The 24,620-nt window shown below is 48.6% G+C and overlaps 1 protein-coding gene across 1 annotated transcript in view; it reads left to right on the top strand.

Annotated features, from left to right (window-relative positions):
• The first annotated feature begins 1,436 nt into the window (after positions 1–1,436).
• The window catches only part of Mtor (mechanistic target of rapamycin kinase), a 112,489-nt gene continuing 89,305 nt past the window's right edge, over positions 1,437–24,620 (top strand). The window contains exons 1-18 of the mRNA XM_027398207.2: positions 1,437–1,580; positions 4,287–4,462; positions 5,025–5,133; positions 5,721–5,953; positions 6,601–6,801; positions 7,938–8,072; positions 11,809–12,084; positions 12,164–12,272; positions 15,365–15,551; positions 16,400–16,528; positions 17,116–17,360; positions 17,754–17,969; positions 18,688–18,893; positions 21,352–21,474; positions 22,155–22,244; positions 22,525–22,617; positions 23,378–23,512; positions 23,740–23,869. Of these exons, the coding sequence (XP_027254008.1) occupies positions 4,301–4,462; positions 5,025–5,133; positions 5,721–5,953; positions 6,601–6,801; positions 7,938–8,072; positions 11,809–12,084; positions 12,164–12,272; positions 15,365–15,551; positions 16,400–16,528; positions 17,116–17,360; positions 17,754–17,969; positions 18,688–18,893; positions 21,352–21,474; positions 22,155–22,244; positions 22,525–22,617; positions 23,378–23,512; positions 23,740–23,869 (2,779 nt within the window). The 5' untranslated portion in view covers positions 1,437–1,580; positions 4,287–4,300. The remainder of the gene's footprint in view (positions 1,581–4,286; positions 4,463–5,024; positions 5,134–5,720; positions 5,954–6,600; positions 6,802–7,937; positions 8,073–11,808; positions 12,085–12,163; positions 12,273–15,364; positions 15,552–16,399; positions 16,529–17,115; positions 17,361–17,753; positions 17,970–18,687; positions 18,894–21,351; positions 21,475–22,154; positions 22,245–22,524; positions 22,618–23,377; positions 23,513–23,739; positions 23,870–24,620) is intronic.

The following is a 24,620-nucleotide window of genomic DNA, read 5'->3' as shown; positions in this document are numbered from 1 at the left end:
CTGACCCTTTCTAATCATCATCCCTAATTACATGGTAACACATGGTGGTTTTTGAGATTTCTCTGTATTTCTTTATTGCCCCATTGTCTTTCTTCTATAAACTTGCTTTCAAGGTGGTATGGCAGTAAACACAAAAGCTTATTCTTTCAACAGTTCTTTTTATTATGCAACTAATTTGTGGTACTATATAAAGAAAATATGTCTTCTTGATGGACTGTGGTGGTGCACACCTTTAATCCCAGCACTTGGGAGGTAGAGGCAAGCATATCTCAGTGAGTTCAAGGTCAGCATGGTTTACAAATTGAGTTCTAGGACAGCCAGGCCCATTACGCAGAGAAACCCTGTCTCAAAAAACAAACAGAACAAAACAAGATTGCACAAAAAAGATGTGCATAAATTTCACTTGAGATTTTTTTTAAGATTTATCTTTTATTCATTTACTTTTATTTAATGTATATGGGTGCTTTGCCTGGCTGCACACCAGTAGGGGGCATCCGATCCCGTTATATTGTCCTGTGGGTGCTGCGAATTGAACTCAGGACTCCTGGAAGAGCAGCCATTGCTCGTAACCTCTAAGTCATCTCTCCAGCCCCTGAAGATATATTTTTATATATTGGTTTTTGCCTGCACGTACATCTACGCACCACGTCCTGGAACTGGAGTTGGAAGGAGTTGTGAGCCATCATCTGAGTGCTAGTTATCTGAAGCGCAATCACTGAGGCTTCTCTCCAGGCCCGACCTAGAGTTCCTGATCCTCCAACCTCTTCCTCCAAAGTGTTGATTACAGGCGTGTCCCGCTTGTGCTGCTGGGGATTGAATCCATGACTTTCGTACACGTTGGGCAAGCACTCAACTGTATCAACTGACTGACCTACATCTACAGCTCCGGCTATTGACTGTTTGAAAGTTTTTTTTTAAGGATTTTGTTTTAAAATCTTTTATTTAAAGCAGCTTCTTGGTAACCGTCTCTCGAGAATGACATCACGAGTAAGGCAATGAGAATTAAATAAAAACTTTCATCAAGTGCACATTGAGTTTTACAAAGGAGAAAGCACGAGTCCCTCAGTAAACCGGTTCCCGAGACAGTAATTCGAGGGTGTCAGACACCCGTCTCAGCGTCATGTCGGGCGCGGTTCCCAATTTTCTGCCCAGCTTTTCCAATAGGTGCACGCAGCCCCTAGACCGGGTCTCCACTCGGTGACAACTCCTACGGAGGGGAATCGTAGTGACGACGTACAGGATGTGTGCGTGGAAGTGACCGAAAGCAACTCACAGCTGATTGGTTCTCCGGACTACGCCTAAGCTTCTTTCGCCTGCCACCGGCCGCGGCTGTTGTCTATTTGAACAATCCCCGCCCCTCCAGAAGGCGGTCCCGAAGCTCCACTTTTTCACGATTATTGGTGAAGGTTCCTGCCCATCTTTGTTCTCTGCCAGCTGATTGGTTGTGGGGCTTGCGGGCCCGCCCTCCCTCCTCTCCGGGGCCGAGAGGACAGCGGGGAAGGCGGGTGGTGGGGCCGGGGGCCTGGAGCGGCGGTACCGGCTCAGGCGGCGGCAGCTGAGGCGGTGGCCGAAGCCGCGCGGTGAGTCTGGGGCCTGGAGCCGAGCACTGGCGGCCGAGCACTGGCGGGATGTTGAGACTCACGGCCCGTGTGGTCGCGCTGGGGGAGGCCCGGGAAGCCGCCCGTCTGGACCGCGCAGCGCCTGTCTCCACACCAGCCCGGCCACCGGGGCGGCCCGCACCGCGCCCCCGGGGACCCCGGGGCGGCGGCTCTGCTCCGGGCCTGCGCGGCGCCTGTGGGCCTCAGTCACCCCTGCAGAGCCACCTACAGGCGGTGGAGCCGGCCCCTGGGAGCTCAGGCGCCCACCCCGGGTCAGCCCTCCTTACCCGCGCCCTGGAGACCTGCCGGGGACCCAGCCTCTCCCGTGTCCTCGCTTCGTCCCTCCACCCTTCAACTTGAACTCCCCTAAGGCATGGCCAAAAACCTTTGCGATATGTGACTCCAAGTAGTTACTGTGAATACTTGGGGCAGCTGGCCTGTCGGTAAACCCCAAAGTGACACCCTACTTACTGTCTTGAGAATAGAAATTCCGTGGCTGCCTGCTGCCTCGTGTGTGTGCACACTCAGAAGTGGTTTCTTCCTCCCTAAAAGGGTCTGGTTCCTTTTATAGTACCTTTTTTTTTTTTTTCCCCTAGCCGTGTATTTGTAGTATTTGAAAGTTTTTCCAAAACCATTTGTTCCTTAATTTGTTACCTACCTCCTAGAGCATGACCTTGAACTTGTGGTCCTCCTGCCTCCACTGAGTGCTGGGCTTAAAGGTGTGTGACATCATACCTTGGTTATGCGGTGCTGGGGATTGAACCCAGGGTTCTACGAGTAATTAGGCTGTGTCTCACAAACTTTTTCAAAACCAAGATGTTTCAAGAATTGTGTGGTTTCTTTTGTTTTTTAGTATAATCTAGCAGGATAGGTGTACATCACTTCCTTGACGTAGTGGACTAGCCCCCTTTTTATGGCCACTTTGCTGTCAGTCCCCCTGAATTGTAGACTCACTGGGGAAACAAACAGCACATAATTGAGGAGTGAGTGGTCTCTTTTAGCTCACAGTTGTAGTGTGTTGCCCCTTCCTTTCAGGGCGGATTTGTTTTAGAGCTGCTTTCCCAGACCTCAGTGAATGCCTGTCTCTCATAGGAAGTGGCATACTTGTAGATATCCTTTAAATCTTGCCTACATTGCTTTTAAAGTCAAATACAACATAAATGGTTGTTTTACTGTATCATATAGAAATAGTGATAAAAATAAGAAACCCATATATAACCTGGTGGTGGTGGCCCATACCTTTAATCCCAGTCCTCGGGAAGCAGAGGCAGGTGGCTCTCTGAGTTCAAGGCCAGCCTGGTCTACAGAGCGAGTGCCAGGACAGGCTCCAAAGCAGTACAGAGAAACCCTGTCTCGAAAAAAACAAAACAAAACAAAACAAAATAAATAAACAGACTGAGATAGTTAAAAAACACCTGATTTTGGAAGCTTGGTTTCAGAAAAGAATGGGGACAATACCAATAAGTTTATATACCAATAAAACGTCAAATGACAGTTTTTAGATTATTGGGTTGAGTACAATATGGCAGTTCCACCTGTTTCTCTTTTAATTTGACTACTAAAATTTTTTAAATTACTCATAAGGGAGCTGGCGATATCCCAGAACTTAAGAGCACTTGTTGCTAACCCAGTTGGATTCCCAGTGCTCTTGTCACACAGCTCACAGCTAGCTGCCTGTGACTCCAGCTCCAGAGGCTCTGATGTCTTTTTCTGGCCTTTTCAGGCATCTATCTGCACATTTGCAGCATATACTCAGACAGACATTCGTAAATAAAAATAAAGCAATAAATAAAATGACTTATATGACTTGTATTTCTGTTGGGCAGGCTGCTGAAAGATAGTCATTGCTCTGCTTCAGCAAATGGTACTCTGAGGAAAGGGGACATCTTAGTCTTGGTTCTCTCTCTACCTGCCTACTTCTGGTACCTGACCCTGTGTCATATCCACAGTAATTCTCACAGTGAGCAAGAGCTGTGTGTTGCACTTTGGGAAACACTTTAAGCACGTTAGTTTTCACCTTAGCCCACAAGTCAGGCATGGCCTCCTCCTATGGTGGTGCCATGGAGTTGAGGAATTTGAGTGTCTTTCTTAAGGTGCATGCATGAGTTTTCAGGAGGAGTCAAGCCCAGGTACTTTTCCCTCCAGTGTGCAATCTGGCCCTCCACAGTCCTGCACCTGTAGTAAGTGGGTGGAAACCTGTGCTAGGCGCTCAGGCCACAAATACGTAGTTTATAGAGTACTGAGAGATGGGGCTGGGGACTGAGACTCAAGTGATGGAATGCTTGCCCAGCAAGCACAAAGCAGTGAGTTGGAGTCCCAGCACTTCGTAAAGTGGATATGGTGGCATACTCTTAAAATCCCAGCGCCTAGTGGTGGACTCGAGATAGCAATTCTAGACCGTCAGCCACACAATGAATCCGAAGTCATACTAAGAATATAAGAGTAACTAAAAAAAACAAATATAAAGGGGCCAGCAACTTGGCTCAGGGGCAAAGGTGCTTGCTGCTGAGACTGGCAACCTAAGTAATCTCTGGGATCCATGTGGAGGAAGGAGAGAATTAATTCTCCCAAGTTGTTTTCTGTGTGGTGGTGTGCGTGAGCACACACAAATAAATCAACGTAAAGAAAAGAAAAGGTATTATGATTTAAAAATTTGAAAAGAATATTGAAAGACATTCTTCTTCAAAGAACCTTAGGGCAAGATGCTCGGGACAGGTCCTGCCGTGGCCACCGCCAGTTCGGCCACATCTAGCAATGTGAGCGTTCTGCAGCAGTTTGCCAGTGGACTGAAGAGCCGAAATGAGGAGACCAGAGCCAAAGCGGCCAAGGAGCTCCAGCACTATGTCACCATGGAGCTTCGAGAGGTTGGTCTTGTGTGCTTTGGGGCCAGTCTCTGCTGGGTACCGGGGCTGATGCACTGACGCCTGTTTAGATTGCTGCTGCAGCTCAGCGAGTATTTGAGAGGACACACCAGCTTTCATGTTTGGGGAGTATACAGGCTCCTGTGTGGTGATTGTATGTTTCTGTGATGTTGCTTGTGTTCACAGTTAAGCTGTTTATCTTATTTTTTATGACCTTTTCCCCCATCACTAGCCCTTCAATTCTTTTGTATCTGTCAGTGATTGATTGGGATGGGTGTAAAGAGTTGATGGTCTGGAACTTTCTAAACAGAGACCACAGTTGAGGTCAGAGACACTGATATTAGGACGGTTTTAAGACAAGCTGTTCTCTGCCATAGAGAATCAGTAAGTACTTGCTAAATAAACAGAGGGGACATGTGATCAGTTGCTCTTTGCTTTAAAACTATGGAAATGGGCAATAGGTTTGTCTGCCACCCTTCCATCCTAATGTTAAGCTGCCATTGTCACCACTGTTGTCTCCAGTGGGAGGCAACAAGAAACCGTCTGTGCATGCGTTCCCTTGCAGATGAGTCAAGAGGAGTCTACCCGCTTCTACGACCAGCTGAACCATCACATTTTTGAACTGGTTTCCAGCTCAGATGCCAACGAGAGGAAAGGTGGCATCTTGGCCATTGGTAAGGACAGAGATTCTTAAGGATGCAGGACAAGTCACCTTTGTGTTCACTGTGCCCCTGTGTGCGCTTGCTAAAGGTCTAGTATCTTTATTTTAAAGGAGTTTTAAGTGCTGATTAGAGCAGAAGTCCTGGGTCACAGTCAAGACGCACTATTAGATGTGATAACTGAGTCTCAGACCTGGTTTGCCGGGGTTGAGACTAGAAGCCAGGTTTTTATTCTGCCCCAGATTACCTTTGGCAGGTCTCGATACACAGTGGAGCAGGATTTGTCACAGTGGGGCCCAAAAATGCAAAGGTAGAAGCGGGTGTTATTTGCCTGACAGCTGGCCACAAATCCTACGACTTGTCACTCAGTCTGAAGAGTTTTCTCTCCAGGAAAGAAGATACATAGATACGTTAAAATGAGATCATTTTGATTCATGTACCTAGTTTTGGCACAAAAATCCAGTCTACTGGTTCGAATGAAAAACCGCCTTCTTACATGTAGAAATGTGTTGAGGGTGAGGAAGGCTCGTTTGCCAGCATTCAGCTCCAGGCTACATGCATCCCAGAACACACCACATGGTCACCTTTGCTTTCTTTTCTAGCCAGCCTCATAGGAGTGGAAGGTGGAAATTCCACCAGAATTGGCAGATTTGCAAACTACCTTCGGAACCTCCTCCCCTCAAGTGATCCAGTTGTCATGGAAATGGCATCCAAGGCCATTGGCCGCCTTGCTATGGCGGGGGATACCTTCACTGCCGAGTATGTGGAGTTTGAAGTGAAACGAGCTTTGGAATGGCTGGGTGCTGACCGCAACGAGGGTCGGAGACATGCAGCTGTGAGTGCCTGCAGGATTGAGCCCAGCCAGGGCCGGGGAGCTGGCGAGCAGGGGGCCCTGTTTTGTGCTTTGCTTCCTTCTGAAGCTTGTCCTGGGCAAAGGATTCCAGGTTAGGGAGTGGGAGAGTGAGCCTGTCTGAGAAAACATCTGGCAGTAGGTACAGTGGGGTTGGAAGCATCCCCAGCTACTTTCCAGTTGGTTCAAGGAAGTAGTACAAACATTAACCTTGATTAATGGCTTTGTCATTCACAACTCTGTAGTGTAGCAGCATCACTAAAGACACCAGTCTTCTCTGAAATGAACATAGTAACAGAATTGAATATCAAATGTGTTTTCATCGTGTCAGTATTCATTGGCTGTACTGGATTGCAGGCATGGCTCTAAGCTGTTGGTTTTAGTGTTAAAGTATCAAACAGCTGCCTGTCCAGGGTGTGTATTCAGATGGTGCCAGCATTCTTTATTTGTCAACAGCCAGGTGGTGAGAACTAAGGCACTTGGTTGGTCTTCCATTGCTTCTTCTGACACCAGGCTTTCCCAGCTAGGAGGGTGAGGCTTTGCTTTCCCTTGCAGGGAGACATTCTAGGATGACAGGAGAGTGTTCTGAGAGAACAGTAGGAATAAGAGTTTTGTTTGCCCTTCTCTCCTAGGTTCTTGTTCTCCGTGAGCTGGCCATCAGCGTCCCCACCTTCTTCTTCCAGCAAGTGCAGCCCTTCTTTGACAACATTTTTGTGGCTGTGTGGGACCCCAAGCAGGCCATACGAGAGGGAGCTGTGGCTGCCCTTCGTGCCTGTCTGATTCTCACCACCCAGCGTGAGCCAAAGGAGATGCAGAAGCCTCAGTGGTACAGGGTGAGGAGATGGCTCCATACTTGCCACTAGCAAAGCACTATTGCTTGGAGAATCGTGACTGGCCACAGAGCAGGCATCACATTTGTGGGCCTGGACAGTTTTTTTTTCTGTTCTCTGTGAATCAGTTACTTTATTGCATTTTTTTAGTAAAGATACATTGGTAGCCACACCATTATTAAATGCATTACTAAGAATGAAAGTGTGTCAGTTAGACTATGATTCAAGGCTGCTGGCTGTGGCAGCACACCTCTATAATCCCAGCACTTGGGAAGCTGAGGCAAGAAGATAAGAACTGGGGCCTGACCATTGAACTTGAGATCCTTCTGCTTCTGCTTCCCTACTGCTAGGATTACAGGCACGAACCACTGTGCCCACTTTATGCCATGCTGGGCATTGAACACAGAGCTTCCTGCATACTAGATAAACACTGCCAAGTGCGGTGGCTCACACCTTTAATCCCAGCACATGGGAATCTGACAAGCAGCACACACTTGAGTTCGAGGTTATCCAGGTACATATAGTAAGACCCTGTCTCAAAAACAAAAGCAAAAAATGTTTGATACTTGCAATTTTCCAGCAGTGCCCATATCATCATTGCTTCAAAATATAATTAAACAGCCAAGATTAAGTCCTGTAAATAAACAAAAAAGACTTCAAGGCAGAACTGGACTACCTGATGAAACACTGTTTCAAAACAAAAAACCAAAGTAATAGCTGGTATTTGCTGCCTTTATCAGTAGTTGTTAAAATGTAGAGAACTGGGTCTATGAGTCAGTGAATACAATTGTTACTAATTTGCAAAGGGCTAGCTCCCTCTGCTCCAGTGTCCTGAGTCTTGTGCCTGCCCCCCCCCAAACATCACAGGCTTCTTAAATATGGAAGCGAGAGACCTGGTCTCCCTGGCCTTTGCTGTGTGATGTTGGACAAGTCACTTAATTCCTTGGGTATGCTTTATGTATCTATCGGGGTGACAGTAGCGTTTGCCTCAAATGCATGTTGTGAGCATTGGAGCTAAATTTAACAAAAGAGTCAGTAAGTCATTATTGGTGCCATGGGATGCTGCTGAACTCGGGTAGAGGGGTGCGCCTGTGTTGTCTGCCTTGAGCACCGGTAATAACAGCAGTCTCTCTATTCAGCACACATTTGAAGAGGCAGAGAAAGGGTTTGATGAGACCCTGGCCAAAGAGAAGGGCATGAATCGAGATGATCGAATCCATGGGGCCTTACTCATCCTCAACGAGCTAGTCCGGATCAGCAGCATGGAGGGAGAGGTGAGACGCTGCCCCTGGGAGCCAGTGTCTGTCTGTCTGTCAGCAGCAAGGGAGGCCCGTGAGCCAGTGTCTGTCTGTCAGCAGCAAGGGAGGCCCGGGAGCCAGTGTCTGTCTGTCTGTCAGCAGCAAGGGAGGCCCGGGAGCCAGTGTCTGTCTGTCTGTCAGCAGCAAGGGAGGCCCGGGAGCCAGTGTCTGTCTATCTGTCAGCAGCAAGGGAGGCCTGAGGCCTCAGGCCACAGATAAGATCATGTGAGGTGGCAGGAAGTCCTGGGAAATCTATAAAGTGGGCAGTAAGGTCGTGGGTGTGGTTTAGGAAGGGTAAATGGAGGCTCAGGGTCTGTCCTGAGACGGCACTGAGATCCCAGTGAGAGCCACGTGACAAGAATGAGGCTTGCAGCTGGCTGGGAACTGTATTGTAGGCAGAGGCTTAGTGTGTGAGAGCGCCTGACATGGGAAGGATGGTTAGTGTACTGTGAGCAAAGGAGGAGGAGATGGTGTTAGAGAGGGAGCAGGGTCGGTTAATAGGCTTACTGTTGGTGATAGGCTTACAGTTTTATTTTAATTGCAGGCACAGACGTCAGTAGTGTGCACATGGGAATCATGGGGTGTGGTGAATTTCTGACACCTCTGGCTTCTTGTGGATCATGTGTGTGGAGAGGTGGCAATGAAATCAGAGAGGAGTTGTCAAGTCAGTTAAGGTGGAAGCATTTTGTTACCGGGTTTAGGATTTGGCAGCCTATTAAGAAAACAGGAAGGGCTGAGTCCACATTGGCCTGAATGAACAAGAGAGAAGACGCCTCAGATGCCTCTTTGTCTTTTTGTGAGACCTTTGCAAGGACCTTACGCCAAGTGGGTCCTCAGAGGGGCCTTTGTCACCCAGGAGCAGGCAACTCACAGCATCCTTGCCTTCTGTCGTTGGCCATAACAGCCCTGTGTCCACGGGGACAGCCTTGACAATGGAGCTCCGAGCAGCAACAGGGCCTATTGATTAGTTGGGCTCCTGTAGTTGAGGTCACATTCTGGTGGTTGCAAAAGGAGGCTCCTGGAATAGTCTGGCTGGCTTCAATTAGATGTAGTGACACAGATACTGAGGCATCAGGATTCAGGATATGTTGGAGTAAAACTCCATCTGTGTGACTTCCTGTGAGGATCTGTTTTTCGGAATTCACCCAGGGTTCCCTGGCTTCACGGATAGGGGCTGGTTGGTGATAGCTGTGTGTTGTGTCAGGGCTGCAAATGGAGTAGGAGATGTTTGGTTCTTCTTCTGATATTGTGTGATTCAGACAAGCGTCATGTTTATCCCTTTGTTTGCACAGGCCTGTTTCCCATTGTGGTGGACTTGAACAGGTTCTGTTTTTGGTTTTTCAAGACAAGGTTTCTCTGTGTAGCCCTGGCTGTCTTGGAACTGGCTGTGTAGACTAGGCTGGCCTCAAATTCACAGAGATCTGCCTGCCTCTGACTCTGACTCTGACTCTGACTCTGACTCTCCAGTGCTGGGACTAAAGGTGTGCGAGCACCACCATGCCCAATTGAGGGGTTTCTAAGTCCACAAGTGCTCAGCACAGCCCCTGATACCTGACGGACGTGGTGTAAATGGTAGCACTCTGAAATTTCTCTTCCCAAGTCCTATGGTAGCCTAGACAGCTCTGGGACCTTTGTTTCCTCCTAGTGAAACAAGATGATGTCACGTAACACATAAAGGTGTTAGTGCTAAGTGAAAAGGTTCTCCTATAAAGTAAAGGTTATATTCGGTGTGTTCTCTCACTCACTGGGCTAGTGGCTAACCTAGTGTGTGCCAGCAGCAGTGAGCCCTAAGAGCTACAGAAAGAGCAGGGAACAAAGTGGGCCACGTTCCAGCAGGGGAGACAGACAATACCCATGTAGATAAAAACACATTTTGATAAGTTGTATGTTGTTATGTGCTGTGGAGTGGAGAAAGCCTGGAAATGTTTGGAGACAGTTATGAAGGAAGTAAACACAAAGCCGTTCCAGGCAGCTGATGGACCCTGTGGTCCATCACCCAGTGTAGGATCGTGGTGCTCCGTGAGAGCACCAGAATCCCTGTGCCTGAGCAGATGAGCAGAAGCTCTGGGAACACTTGGGCCCAGCTGGGAGGAAGCCATTGAGTGGACCTTGTGTGCAGCAGTAGGCTATTAGTAGATTTTGAAAAAAAAAAAAAAAAAAAAGAGTAACTTAAAACAAACCCTTCTTATTTTGATTATTTATTTGTGTGTGTGCACGAGTGTGCATGAGGACGTGCACATGGGGGTTTATGTGCGTTAGAGTGTGGATACCTGTCTTTTTTACTCTGCATCCATCTGTCTGTCTATCTGTCTATCTGTCTGGGGCAAGGTCGGTCTCTCTGAACCTGGAGCTCAATGATTCAGCAAGACGAGCTGCCCAGTGATCTCTGGGGCTCCTGTCTCAGCCTCCCCAGCACTATGAGTGCAGTGCGTGTAGCCATGCCCAGCTTGTTATGTGGAGGCTCACGGCTCACTTAGCAGGTACAAGTACCTGCTGTCAAAGCTGAAAACTTGGGTCCAGTCCCTCGGGACCTAGATGGAAATGGAGAGAAGCAGCTCCCACAAGTTATCCCCCCACCTTCACACAAACACAATGTAATAACAGGTAAAAAAATAAAAAGGGGGGAGACCTGGCTGTATTGGCAGGGATTCTTGCAGCTCTCCACAGAGCTATGGATGTTTAAGAAGTGACTGGATTCTGGATTTGGGATTTGGGATAGATTGGAAAGAAGAGAAGTCAATTTTGTAACTGGGAGAGCGGAATTGCTTTGTGCTGAGATAGGAAAACAAGATGAGGAGAAAGTGGGTAGTTTTGAGCATGTTAAGTGTGAGGTGTATGTTGGGCATGTGTGTGACCTATTGAGTAGTTCTGGGGAGAAATCTAGCTAAGAAAGATGAGTGTGGGGTCACCGCTAATAAGTCATGGACTAGGCAAGGACTACACATGACCTGGAGTAGCCGGAAAGAGATGGGGTCTGTGAACCTGGAGTTGAGAAATGGGAAGGGACTGGGGGAGACGGGAGCAGCTGGGAAGGAGGAAGACAGGCCAGAGAGCGTGGGCTCAGCAGAAGTAGCCAGGATGGTCTCATGCAAGAGACCACAAATGTGTGTATCAAATGCTGCAGAGTCTCTAGAAATGAGGACTTGGAGGTGTCCTTCAGTGCCTCTGATGGTCAGAGCACGGTGCCTTCCCGAAGAATGAAAGTTTGCCTGCCAAGAAAAGCTGGAGACTGTTGGCGGATGAGTTGAGATGCATCCCTTCAATAGTGGACAGACCAGCACTGCCAGGCACCTTACTCCCTGCCACCTCAGGATCACGATTCTGAGAAAATGATTTGTCTGGGTTTCTGCTCAGCTTCAGGGAAAGAGATCAGAATGTTCTTGGCAGGGTGCCAGCATTGGGCTATCTCCTCTGTTTGCAGTTCAGCCTTCTTGAACGTCGCAGGGGATACTTGGATGTAGGAACTCCTCCAGGCTGGAGGTTTCTTTCTTGCTCAGTAAAAGATGGTCTTTTGCCTAACATTAGAACAGGATCTGGTCCCCTGCAAGGCTCTAGGGAAATGGTAGTCCAGGTGAAGAGTGACCCCTCCACGTTGCAGGTAGTTGCTCCTCAGGGTTGGACAAGTGGCTTGCTCTGCAGACTCACTGTGCCCGGGGCAAAAGTTCCTCTTAACCAAAAGTGACTACTTTTTTCTTTCCATGCATGTGTCTAGCGTCTGAGAGAAGAGATGGAAGAAATCACCCAGCAGCAGCTGGTACATGACAAGTACTGCAAAGACCTGATGGGCTTCGGGACAAAGCCTCGGCACATCACCCCCTTCACCAGTTTTCAGGCTGTGCAGCCCCAGCAGTCAAATGCCTTGGTGGGACTGTTGGGGTACAGCTCCCACCAAGGCCTCATGGGCTTCGGGGCTTCCCCCAGTCCTGCCAAGTCCACCCTGGTGGAAAGCCGCTGTTGCAGGGACTTGATGGAAGAGAAATTTGATCAGGTAAATTGCAGAAGGCCTTCCCCTCCTTCCCCAAGCCCCACACCTCCCTCTCTGCAACCCTGTGTCCCTCCTCTCCCAGGTGTGCCAGTGGGTACTGAAATGCAGGAGCAGCAAGAACTCCCTGATCCAAATGACAATCCTTAATCTGTTGCCCCGCTTGGCTGCATTCCGACCTTCTGCCTTCACAGGTGAGGCTGTTCCCCAAAGACATTCTCTCTGTAAGGGACAGAAGCTGTGGTCCCGGAGCCAGTCAGGTCTGCCTCCCTGGAGCAGTGCTGACCCGGGTGCTAGTCTCTGGTCGCTTTGCCCTCATCCAGTTTCTCTCTCCATTTTCTATTAAAAGACCTAGTAGCACTCCAGATGGTGGTACACATGTGTAACTCCAGCCTCCGGAGGCAGAGGCAGAAGAATAAGGAGTGCAGAGCCATCCTTGCCCATGTAGTGTGTTTGGGGCTAGTCTGGACTACATGATACCATGTCTCAGGAAAAACCAAAAATACTCACAATGTGCAGTAGAGGTCGGCTCTAGGCCAGATCATCAGGCTCAGCACACATAACTTCTTGTGCTGTGTGTGGTGGCTCCTCCACCTCCATCACAAATCTGAGGAGGCTGAGATGGGGGAGCATTTAAAGCTTCAGGCCAGCCTGGGCCTCAGAGTGAGATCAACTTCAGGTCCATGCTGTCACCAGTGCCTGTCTGGAGCACTGCTTTTCCCCCCATGGTGGTCACTGAGCTTCCTGTAAGGAAGAAGTGAGTGATTGAAAGCAGTTGCCACGGTGACGGGTGGTGCATTTCCATCCGCCGTGCTGTCTGCAGTGGTCCCTGAGTTGCAGGTTGTTCAGTCTCACCCAGCTCAGATATAGGTCTTGCCTTGAGGCCTCCCCAGATGTTCTGCCGGGAGACATTCTTTTCCTTTCCACCACAAACCTCAGCTGTGGGAAGCTTTGGTGATGGAGTGTGTGTGAATCCTGCATCCGTTTCTAACTGAGGTTTGGGACAGGTTATTGACCTTTGTAGATCTTCACTTCCTTACTAGTGAAAACTAATAATCTCCGTCTCTCAGAATGAACAGCGCAAATGCTCAGGCACCTTCCGTAGTGCCTGGCACAGAGTAAGCCCCAATAAATGGAAACCCTTATTAGATTATTATTGCCTCCTGGAGCTGCTTCAGATCCATGTGTATGGCGGGGAGGCGCACATGGCGGTGCGCGAGTTGTCTGTCTGTATTTAAGGCCCTCTCTTGCCTCCTCCTTGGTGAGAGCGAGACCTCGTCTCAAACATGCCTTTGTACTTCCCTGAGGCATGCTGGCTGTGTTCAGTGTGCATTCAGAACCAAGTAAGATCTAATGGCATAAAGGGAAGGCCAGCTTGACCCTCAGCATGTGCTGGCCCCAACATGGATTCTCCCATGCCCTCCAGGCCAGAGAAGGACCGAGTGTCACATAAACATGCTGAACCAAAAAGAAGCAGTAGCATGGGAATCACCCATAAGTTTTGAAATTTTCCCTTCTGCCTTCCTGGCATCAGCAGCTCTTCTCTTTTCTAAGGACCAGACACACCCCTGGTCAGTAGAGCTTTAAATGGTCTTGGGTTGAAAGTCTGTGGTTCAAAAGAAACTTAACAACTAGGCCAAATTTGATCAAAGTCTTGGCATGCTGTAGAAACAGTTACCATGGTGCGTCCAGGAGGCTGCTTAGCGACAGGGTACAAAGACAGAGGCCCTATGTGCATTCTTTTGATGTAGGTTTGTTGTTTTGTTAAACATCACATTAAAAAACATCAATGAAATTCAGTCTGGAGAACCACTCTAATTGCACACCTCCATGCTGAAGCGCCTATTATTAAAACTCAAAGTCTGGAAGTCATTATCTAAACCTCCCAATGGTGGAAGCTCTGGGAAGAGCAAAAATACCCTAAAAATAAATTTTAAAAGAGAAAATTGCAAACTGGGCATAATAGCACAGATAAATGAGAACGTTACCCTAGGGGCCGTGAGACGGCTCAGTGGTGAAGACACTTACCACAGCCTGAGGACCATCATCAGTGGCAGAGAAGGAGCGGAGCCAGAGCCGAGAATCAGGAAATCCCTTTGTTCGGAAGAGAAACATCCCAGCACAGAGTGCCCAGGCAAGCCTGCTCTTGCAGGCTGCTGATGCAAACAAACACGATGAAGACACAAGTGCTTACTAGATGGCATCCTTCAGTCCACTCGAATGTGCCTCCATAACACCTCCAGCTAACAGCTGGAGGGTTTCTAGCCTACACTGAATGGAATGGCCTATTAACTGTAAATAATATTTAATATTACTTTCAATGTCACTATACTGACAGATAATTTAGATTAATCTCTTTGTTGTTTTTGTTGTTTTTAGTTTTTTCAGACAGGGTTTCTGTGTGTAACCTCCCTGGCTGTCCTGGAACTCCCTCTTGTAAACCAGGCTGGCCTTGAACTCACAGAGATCTGCCTGCCTCTGACTCCAGAGAGCTGGAATTAAAGGTGTGTGCCACCACCACCTGTTGTATCTCTTTGGTTTTTAAACAATAATTAATGTTTTATTCTATTTACTTTGAATTTTGGTATTTAAAAAAATTACTTTGTGTGTCTGAGTGTTTTGCCTGCACGTGTGCCTGTGCAGTGCATGAGTGGAGGCCAGAAGAGGGCGCTGGATCTCCTGGGACTGGAGTTAAAGGTGTCCAGGAACCATGGTGTGCACACTGGGAATTGAATTCTGGTGTTTTGTTTTGTTTTGAGACTGGGCCTCCCTCGTCTTGGAAATCTGGCTGACCTTGAACTCACAGAGATCCACCAACCTCTGCCTCTCAAGTGCTGGCCCCTTAGCAATTTTTGAACAGGAGCATGTACTCTTCCCCCAGAGTGATGCTAATGGAGCATCCAGCAAGATGACTCAGCAGAAATGGTGCTTGCCACTAACCCTGATGACCCATGTGGTGCAAGGAAAGAGCTCATTCATTCCATGGGCGGTCCTCTGACTTCCAAGTGCACATGGCAAACACACCTCAACACATACAAATATAATTACAAAAACTAGACCAAGGGAGACAACTGTATGATACTCTTCTAAAGACACCCTCTTCGCTTTTATTTTCTTAAAAGAAAAGCAAAAGGCATTTCTTATTCCAAAAGCCATAACCTGAGGAGTGATTGCCAAGCGTCAAATGTCTTCTAAGGCTCGTGCTTTAAATTATTAGCATCTTCCCACTGGGCTGCCTTGACTTAAGTTTGAATGCTGTCTGGCGCCTCTGTCTTCTCTGTGCCAGACACCCAGTACCTCCAGGATACCATGAACCACGTCCTGAGCTGTGTCAAGAAGGAGAAGGAACGGACTGCAGCATTCCAGGCCCTAGGACTGCTTTCTGTGGCCGTGAGGTCCGAGTTTAAGGTCTACTTGCCCCGTGTACTAGACATCATCCGAGCAGCGCTGCCCCCCAAGGACTTTGCACACAAGTAAGTACCCCTGTTAGGGTTTCACCTTGCACTCTGTTCAGGTGGGGAGTAAGCGAAATCCATCCATCGTACAGCTTAACATCCCACACTGTTGCACTCTGAGGTATGGCAGGCAACAGGCAGTCCCTCCTCACGGGAGCTCAGGCTCTTCAGGTGCAATGACTGTCTGAGTGTTTAGAAAGGGGCGGGGGAGTGCCCTGAGAACATGTTGGAGATCAGTCCATTCTCCAGGCTGGCTCTTTTCTTGGGCATTCAAGTCTTACGTTGACAGAACCATGTGGAGGAATCCCTGACTAGAACTGAAGAGACCAGAGGGTCATCTTCTCCCTTAGCTCTAAGGTGTAGCAAGTCATTCCACCACTGAATATCTGAGCAAGACCTTTGGCTGATAGAGACCAGGCTGATCCTGGGAAATCAGTATCAATGACACTGTTTCCCTGTTTGTTTGTTTGTTAGTAAGGGTTGCTCTGGTGGATTCAGAAGTCACCTGTCCTGAAACCCAGTGTCCTCATCATAGGGAGACATTTCTTCCCATGGGTTACCTATACACTCTGGTTCCTGATGAGCAAACCCTGGTCAGTCTGTGTTAACTGTGGTACCTCTTCCAGAATTCAGAGAAAGAGCCCTTCTGTAAGATACAGTACTGCCATCTGCCTGAGCAGTCTTCTGAATACACACCCACTGTGACTGATAGGCTGGGTCCAGCAGAATTTTGCAGTAATCTCCACACTCACCTCACTTTTGGCCAGCACTGCCTAAATAACTTGCCCTCCTGGCCCTAAGGTGGCTTTAAGGTGGGACCTTATGAATGTCTTTATGTCTAAAGTAGCCATTCTGTTTCTCTGCAGGAGGCAGAAAACCGTGCAGGTGGATGCCACAGTTTTCACATGCGTCAGCATGCTGGCACGAGCCATGGGGCCGGGCATCCAGCAGGACATCAAGGAGCTGCTAGAGCCCATGTTGGCAGTGGGCCTGAGGTGTGTGCAAGAGGCCTGTGGCCACCCAGCTTCAGTAATGGGTCTGGCTTAGAAGAGAGAAGCAGGTTATTGGGATGCTAGTTGGATAGGCAGGCTAGCTCAGGCTATGCACACAGGTTAGTTAGGAATCTGAGCTTCATCACTAACTCCGGTGTGATCTTGACTCAGCTGCTTCTCTGAGTCTCAGATTTCTTGTCTGAAAATAACAGTTATGCTGTTAGGACAGCTGTGGGGATTAGGTGAGAGAGCTCAGCCATTAGCACAAAGTCTGGAGTATAGGGAGTACTTACTAATGTGTGTGGCTGTCATTGGTGTTATTACCAAGGAGACTGGCTAGCTCCCAAAATGTCATTCCCTCCCCTGTGAAATAAGGAGGGTGGTTTCCATCTGCATCCTGGTCGTGAACTGAGACTCAGTCTCTGGTGGCTGAATTACATTGTGTAAGGTCTTTGGTGAAAACCAGAAATGTGTAGATTCTGATATCTGAGACGCAGCCAAGGGCCTGGTCTTCCACCCTGCCCGAGCAGATGACGGCATCACACCTGGCCGAGCAGTGGCCACATCGTGACTGCTTTCTTCCTCCTCAGCCCTGCGCTTACCGCTGTGCTCTACGACCTGAGCCGGCAGATTCCGCAGCTGAAGAAAGATATCCAGGATGGGCTCCTGAAGATGCTGTCCCTGGTCCTTATGCACAAACCCCTCCGGCACCCAGGCATGCCCAAGGGCCTGGCTCACCAGCTGGCCTCGCCTGGCCTCACCACCCTCCCTGAGGCCAGCGATGTGGCCAGCATCACTCTTGCCCTTCGAACCCTTGGAAGCTTTGAATTTGAGGGTAAGAAGTTACCATGACTCTTGCCAAAGTATTGAGAGATGCTGTGGTCCTGAGAAAGGGATGAGTATATCTACATTGCTGGGTCTGTAGTCTTCATGACAGGGCACCAGTGGCCCTCTCTTCCCAGGCTTTACCTGCGTAAAACCTGCCCGGTGCTTTGTCTCGTGATATGTTTGGGGGCAGAGGGTGTTGAGAAAAAGCATGCATGAAAAATAACACATCAGAGGTGGGAAGCTCAGGATGGCCCTCTGCTCCTCACTGACCTGCAGCTTTAAGATGATAGGGGTGTGGGTGGGGGGCTGTTTCTTGTGATGCTGTGGTGCCCTGTGCAGTTGACTTTGGAGCTCTGTCCCAAGCAGCAGTGCTTATTCTCCCCTTTCCCTTTGTGCCCAGGCCACTCTCTGACCCAGTTTGTCCGCCACTGTGCGGATCATTTCCTGAACAGTGAGCACAAGGAGATCCGCATGGAAGCTGCCCGCACCTGCTCCCGCCTGCTCACACCCTCCATCCACCTCATCAGTGGCCACGCCCATGTGGTTAGCCAGACAGCCGTGCAAGTGGTGGCAGATGTTCTCAGCAAGCTGCTTGTGGTTGGGATAACAGACCCTGGTAAATCTCAGGGCAGAGCCCTCCTGGGGATCCTGGAGCTTGAGGTGTTTGCATGGTCTCTAGAGGTCAACACCAGTCGTTTCATGGTTAGCCATTTCTCTGCTAAGGCATTAGGTTTGGCTCCTCCAGTCTGTGGTGTAAGATAATCTATTTTTTACTTAATTTCTCTTTATTCCTGTGAATAGATTAAAGGGAGAGGAGGAGACAGATGAAGAAGGCGTTTTGGAGTTTACTCAATAAGGCAGCAGTTCTCAAGACTCAAGCAGTTCTCATGACCCTTTTGGGGATTGAATGGCCCTTTCACAGGGGTCACTTAAGACCATCAGAAAGCTGGGCGTTGGTGGCGTACGCCTTTAATCCCAGCACTCGGGAGGCAGAGGCAGGTGGATCTCTCTGTGAGTTCCAGACCAGCCTGGTCTCCAGAGCTAGTGCCAGGATAGGCTCCAAAGCCACAGAGAAACCCTGTCTCGAAAAACCAAAAAAAAAAAAAAAAAAAAGACCATCAGAAAACACAGATATTTACATTACAATTCATAACAGCAAGACTGAAATATTTCACTGAAATATTTCACTGAAATAGCAGTGAAATATTTTTATGAGGAACTATAATTAAGGGTCACAGCATTAGGAAGGTTGAGAACCTCTGGGGCAGAAAGTGGGAAGGGGCTGTAGGGATGCAACCCTGAAGAGGTGTTCAAAGGCTGGTTTGCTCCTTCAGACCCTGATATCCGCTACTGCGTTTTGGCGTCCCTGGATGAGCGCTTCGATGCCCACCTGGCCCAAGCGGAAAACTTACAGGCTCTGTTTGTGGCCCTGAACGACCAGGTCTTTGAGATCCGAGAGCTGGCCATCTGCACAGTGGGTCGACTCAGCAGCATGAACCCAGCCTTCGTCATGCCCTTCCTGCGCAAGATGCTCATCCAGGTAACGGGGTGTCCGGCAGCACAGAGAGGACCTCCACAGTGAGCCAAGAAGGAAGTACTGGGGACGGGGACTGGGAACAAAGATCATACCCAACCAAGGACTCCACGTTTCCCAGCTTCGGGTTACAGTTCAAGTATGAGCCTCTTGTCAGCATGATACGAGGTCCTTCTTGGTCCCAGACAGCTCGTCTGTCCCCAGTGAGCCACCGTCCTGGCTTTCCCTGCATCTGCTGCGGGGTGCAGGGTCTCAGGCTTCCTGTTCGTCCCTGTCTTCTGTTCCATTTTTCTTGCTAATGGTCACCAAGCACAGAGGCCGAGTCTTAACCTGTGGCCATGATTCCACGTGGTCCCATGCTCATTGTGCTTGATTGGGGTCCCTGGCTTTCATGCTTTTTTTTTCCTTTTCTTTTTTTTTTTTTTTCTTCGAGACAGGGTTTCTCTGTGTGGCCCTGGCTGTCCTAATACTCACTCTGGAGACCAGGCTGGCCTTGAGCTCACAGAGATCTGCCTGTCTCTGTCTCCCAAGTGCTGGGATTAACTGCGTGTGCCACCACTGCCCAGCTTCAGGCTTTCATTCTTAAGTGGTGTGTGATGTCTTGGTCCTCTAGAGATATCCAGGTAGCCTTTCTTCTGTAACCTGGGTCCTCAGTTTTTGTCTCCTTCTACCTTGTAAATTCCCTGACTCCTGTGAACAATACCTGTTCCAACCCTTCCCACGTTGGTGTGTCCTGTATCTTTTGAAACACACATGTTGCGTAACATGTGAGGAATCTAAACACAGAATGTCAGTATATGCAACTCACCCTAGAAAAGTGTTGTTTATTTGCCATTTGCCATAGTTAAACATGGCTGCAAATGAGATCATCAGTTGACAAGTTGGAAAATTGTACTTTGTTGACACTTCTATTTTCAGCCTGATGACTTCCTGCTTTAACTGCGGGCCCATGTTAGGGAGGGCCTGTTGCTTCAAATCTTAAGACACCTAAGGCCCTCAGAAGGAAGCAGCCATACCAACTCAGACTGTGCTAACTAAGTTTGGCATGTAAATATCTCCTAATGAAGCTGGGCATGGTGGCGCATGCCTTTAATCCCAGCACTCGGGAGGCAGAAGCAGGCGGATCTCTGTGAGTTCGAGGCCAGCCTGGTCTACAAGAGCTAGTTCCAGACAGCCTCCAAAAAAAGCCACAGAGAAACCCTGTCTCGAAAAACCAAAAAAAATCTCCTAATGAGAACATGGGTTTGTTCATTCACTCAGGACTTACTGCACACCTGCTCTGTCCCATGCAGTGCTGTGTGCTGGGCATGTGTTGGTGAGCAAGCCAGGTACTGCTCTTGTCCATGGAAAGATCATAATCAACAAACAGGCCAACTTGTCTTCCTGATGCTGGAGAATGTGAAACTCCATCAGATGAATTGACTGTGTACCGAACTTAACTCTTGAAATGTAAAAAAATAAACACATAAAAATTTTACAAATATTTATTTAGATTAAAACCAGGGCTTTGTATTAGGAAGTATACCCATGGCCTTTAAACTCCAAAATAAGGAAAAATAGTTTTGATATAGATGGTCCCAGATTGAACTGTGTTACCTTCATGTATTGGTGAGTGCCTTGGCCTTACCCTGAGGTCTGCTCACTGGGTGTGCTGGTGGATGTCATATGGATGGCTCTGACTCTAATTTGGTCTGCACTATATCTGCTAGTTGTCCTCTGCTCCGGGGCACATTCCCTGCAGCCAGCCAGCATCCCACCAGTCCTTTCTTGTATCGCTAACTCCTTTCACGGCTGTCTCCTGTTGAGGGAATACAGGATGAGCCACCAAGTCAGCAGCTAAGACAGAATGCCTTCAGTCCCTGCAGACCCTCTGCTGGACCCGACTGACTGGCCTTTGGGTGTTCACATCAAGCATGCTTGCATTTCATTCCCTCAGCCGTACCCTGAGGTCTGTCTGTATTGCCGGTGTCTACTTGACCTTGAGCCTAGCACACTGCTATGTTAGTGTTTGCAGAGTGAGAGCAAGCCTGGCGGTTCTGATGCCTCAAGATGGGATTCCCTAGCACTTCCTTTGTCATGATGTGGAGGTCTTGCTCTCTTCTCTGTTTCATAGCTGTTCAAACAGTCCTTTAATTCCTTTGTCATTGTTTGTAGATCCTCTTGGTAATTTTGTGTCTGGACGAAGGTTTTTCCCCAGAAGCCCCTCTCTTCAGTCCCTTGGAAAACATAATCACAGCTCTGGCAGGTGCTCCCTCTCCAGTACTGAAGACTTTGTACTGCTGTGACTGGAGAAGGGACAGCCAGGGCTGTCTGGTAGCTTACAGATCCCATTGCTTGCCGAGTGTCCAGTAGAGACTTGACACACTGTGGAAGTCTGGTTCTTTCCCTAGTCCCTGACACATGTCCCTTTACACAGTTGTCTGCATTTTCTTCTGCCATAGTGTGTCACCTTGCTTCCCTACAGATTTTGACAGAGCTGGAGCACAGTGGTATTGGGAGAATCAAGGAGCAGAGTGCCCGCATGCTGGGGCACCTGGTCTCCAATGCCCCCCGACTCATCCGCCCCTATATGGAGCCTATTCTAAAGGTAAAGCAAAGCGGATGGCCAGACTGGCATCTGTCTTACCTCTGTGTTTAGGAGATGGGTGTGCTTCAGCACTGCTACACTGAACCAAGTTGACCATTTCTTTGGTCCAGGCTTGGGAACAAGGGCTACACATAGCACCTTGAGTTAAAGAGTCTCACCATGCCAAGAGTCTCACCAGTTGCAGGAAAGAGTCCGCCTTTGTGCTCAGGCTCATCGTCAGCTGGGCATGGGAAGGAGAAATGGGTAAATAGCACATGCACTTTCCCCAGATGAAGAAAAATGAGCCTTAAAACACGAGCAGAGCTTCAGCTGTGACTGTGGTATTCATGTGAAGTTTTATGTCTAACACACAGGCCCTGGAGGGATGATGGGCAGGCAGAGTTAGTTAAAAGGACATGAGAAGCATCCTCAGATTGTGGTGCCTCCTGGGCTTGTGTTTGGTTTGGAGAAAAGCTTGGAAATCCACAGTCCAGAGACTCCTGGGTTAACCAAGCCTAGAAGTGACTTATGTATGACCTAGAGGGTCTTTGGAGGGTTCTTGTTTTGTTTGTTTGCTTTCTGGTGTTAGGGATTGAAACCAGAGCTGTGTATGTACTTGGGAGGTGTGCTGCCCTCTAGGGGTAAGACAGCTCTCCTATAGATTCCAGTCCACACGCACTTTCTTTTACCTTCTTCTGTAGGCTTTAATTTTGAAACTGAAAGATCCAGACCCTGATCCAAACCCAGGAGTGATCAATAACGTATTGGCCACAATAGGAGAGCTGGCTCAGGTGAGGGAACAACTGCTTTTTCCATAGGCGGAAGGAAACTTGTTAGCCCTGGGGGAAGTCAGAATATTTCTTTTCCTCTTTGTTCCTTTGTTCTTGCTTTTTTTTTTTTTTTTGGAGACAGAGTCTCACTGTGTTGCCCAGTTTGGCTTCAAACTCGGTGTTCCTCCTGCTTTAACTTCTAGAGTTTTTGAGTTACAGATGTGAGCTACCACACCCATCCCCAAATAAAGTCTTAATGCACAATTTCTCATCCTTCCTGCCATTGTCTTTTCATTTGCAGGTTAGTGGCCTAGAAATGAGAAAGTGGGTTGATGAGCTCTTTATCATCATCATGGACATGCTGCAGGACTCCTCTCTGCTGGCCAAGAGGCAGGTGAGTGAGCACTCAGACCCATGGGACCAGGGACTGGTTTCTCTCTCTGTTCACTGCAGTGTGCCCAGTTGGTTCTGTGGACAGAACTTGAAAGGTACTAAGCACTTGACTTTTCTTTGAATGTGGAAAGAGAAAAGAATCTCAAACAAGCATTGGCTTCTCTTCCTGGCCAGTCACCTGCAGCTGGTATCTCGGCTGTGTCATCATCTCCTCTATATAGAGGAAAAGCTGTCTGTGTGGTCTGCATGTCAGAGCCCCAGCTCCTGGAGGGAGGAAGCAAGCCAAGACACTGACTGTGGAGGCAGTTGGCTTCCCTCCCCACCGACTGGAGGTTGTTAGAGGAGTAGTCTAGAGTGAAGAACAGTGTTAACTTCTTTCCGTAGTTCCTGGTGGTCATTCAGGAGAGGAAAGAGTCACACTTCCTCCGAGAAAGGTGTGAGTATGCTGTACAGTGTTTTGAGATAGTGTCTCACTCTGTGGTCAAGGCTGGCCTGGAATTCACTGTGTAGGTAGAACTGGCCTTGAACTTCCTACTGCTGAGAGTAAGATGTGAGCCATGACATCTACCTCTGTTCTTTACCCTTTGACCCTGTGATTGTAGGTTCATGCTTGATCAGCTGTTGTTGCATCCTGACTCTAGGATTCCTGTTCCTGGTCTTCTAGTTGGCTCTGGCATGTCATTACACTCTCAATACAGAGAGTATACCTGGGGTTTCTTTTCTTGTACTGGTTCATAAGCATGGCCTTTTTGTCCATTCAGGTGGCCCTGTGGACCCTGGGACAGTTGGTAGCCAGCACTGGCTATGTGGTGGAGCCCTATAGGAAATACCCCACTCTGCTCGAGGTGCTGCTGAGCTTCCTGAAGACTGAGCAGAACCAGGGCACACGGAGAGAGGTAGAGAGCACGGGTGCCTGGTCTGCAAAGCCTCGACCAGGACAGAGACAGGGGAAGTGATGACGGTGTGTGCACATACTGGCCTGGGCTTCCAGCCTGTCTCTGCTCTGTTGATGGCGACAGTTGTTTGCGTGTGGGGTGTGGAGTGTGGAACAGGAGAGATGCACCACAGACCTGCTGTAATTAGATGTGGGGGAAGTGCTTATCTTCTTTCCTTTCCTACCCAGGCTATCCGAGTGTTAGGGCTCCTTGGGGCTCTGGATCCCTACAAGCACAAAGTGAACATCGGCATGATTGACCAATCCCGGGACGCCTCTGCTGTCAGCCTGTCAGAATCCAAGTCAAGTCAGGATTCCTGTAAGTTGGAAACTCACAAAGTCTGGACTCACAAAACCCTTCCTGGATATATTAGAAAGTGTTGCCTCAGATAAATGAAATGATAGATGCTGACTCTCTTGGCAATTTCTGGATGATAACCCTGTAGTCCCTGAATCCAATAGGGATGCTATACCCAATATCACCAAAGTCCTTGTGTCTGTCCAGGGTCTTTGTAGAAGGTTAACATGCTAAGTCTCCATTACTTCTGACACCAGTGAGGGAGGTAGGAGTCACCCTGACACCGCTGTTCATCTGTCACTCTTTGTTAGTGCCTCTTGTTTTTATTCCTTGCCACTCATGGAAGGGGAGGGCAGTTTTTTTCTTCTCTGTTTTATTTGAGGGAAATCAGTACATAGAAAAACCAGTAGCCTCATAAATCCTGGGCCTTTTTTTTTTTTTTTTCCTGAGACAGGGTTTCTCTGTAGCTTTGGAGCCTGTCCTGGAACTCGAGCTTTAGACCAGGCTGGCCTTGAACTCACAGAGATCCACCTGTCTCTGCCTCCCAAGTGCTGGGATTAAAGATGTGCGCCACCACCACCCGGCGTCCCATTGCCTCTTGAGGGTTTGGGCAAAAGGAGTATGAGTTTCTAGCCTTAGCCCACTGTCCTCTGGGGCAAGCCTGTTTGTGACAGTGCAGTTCAACAGTGCTCTCCCCTGTTCTAGCAGAATGTGAGTTTCCCAAAATGTTTTTAATCCCCTCCCTTCTGGGTTAAGGGGCACCTTGTTAATA

Source organism: Cricetulus griseus, chromosome 2 (assembly GCF_003668045.3).
Source record: "Cricetulus griseus strain 17A/GY chromosome 2, alternate assembly CriGri-PICRH-1.0, whole genome shotgun sequence".
Lineage (NCBI taxonomy): Eukaryota > Metazoa > Chordata > Mammalia > Rodentia > Cricetidae > Cricetulus > Cricetulus griseus.
Note: the sequence above shows the minus strand (reverse complement) of the source record. Positions and strands in the feature narration are given on the sequence as shown.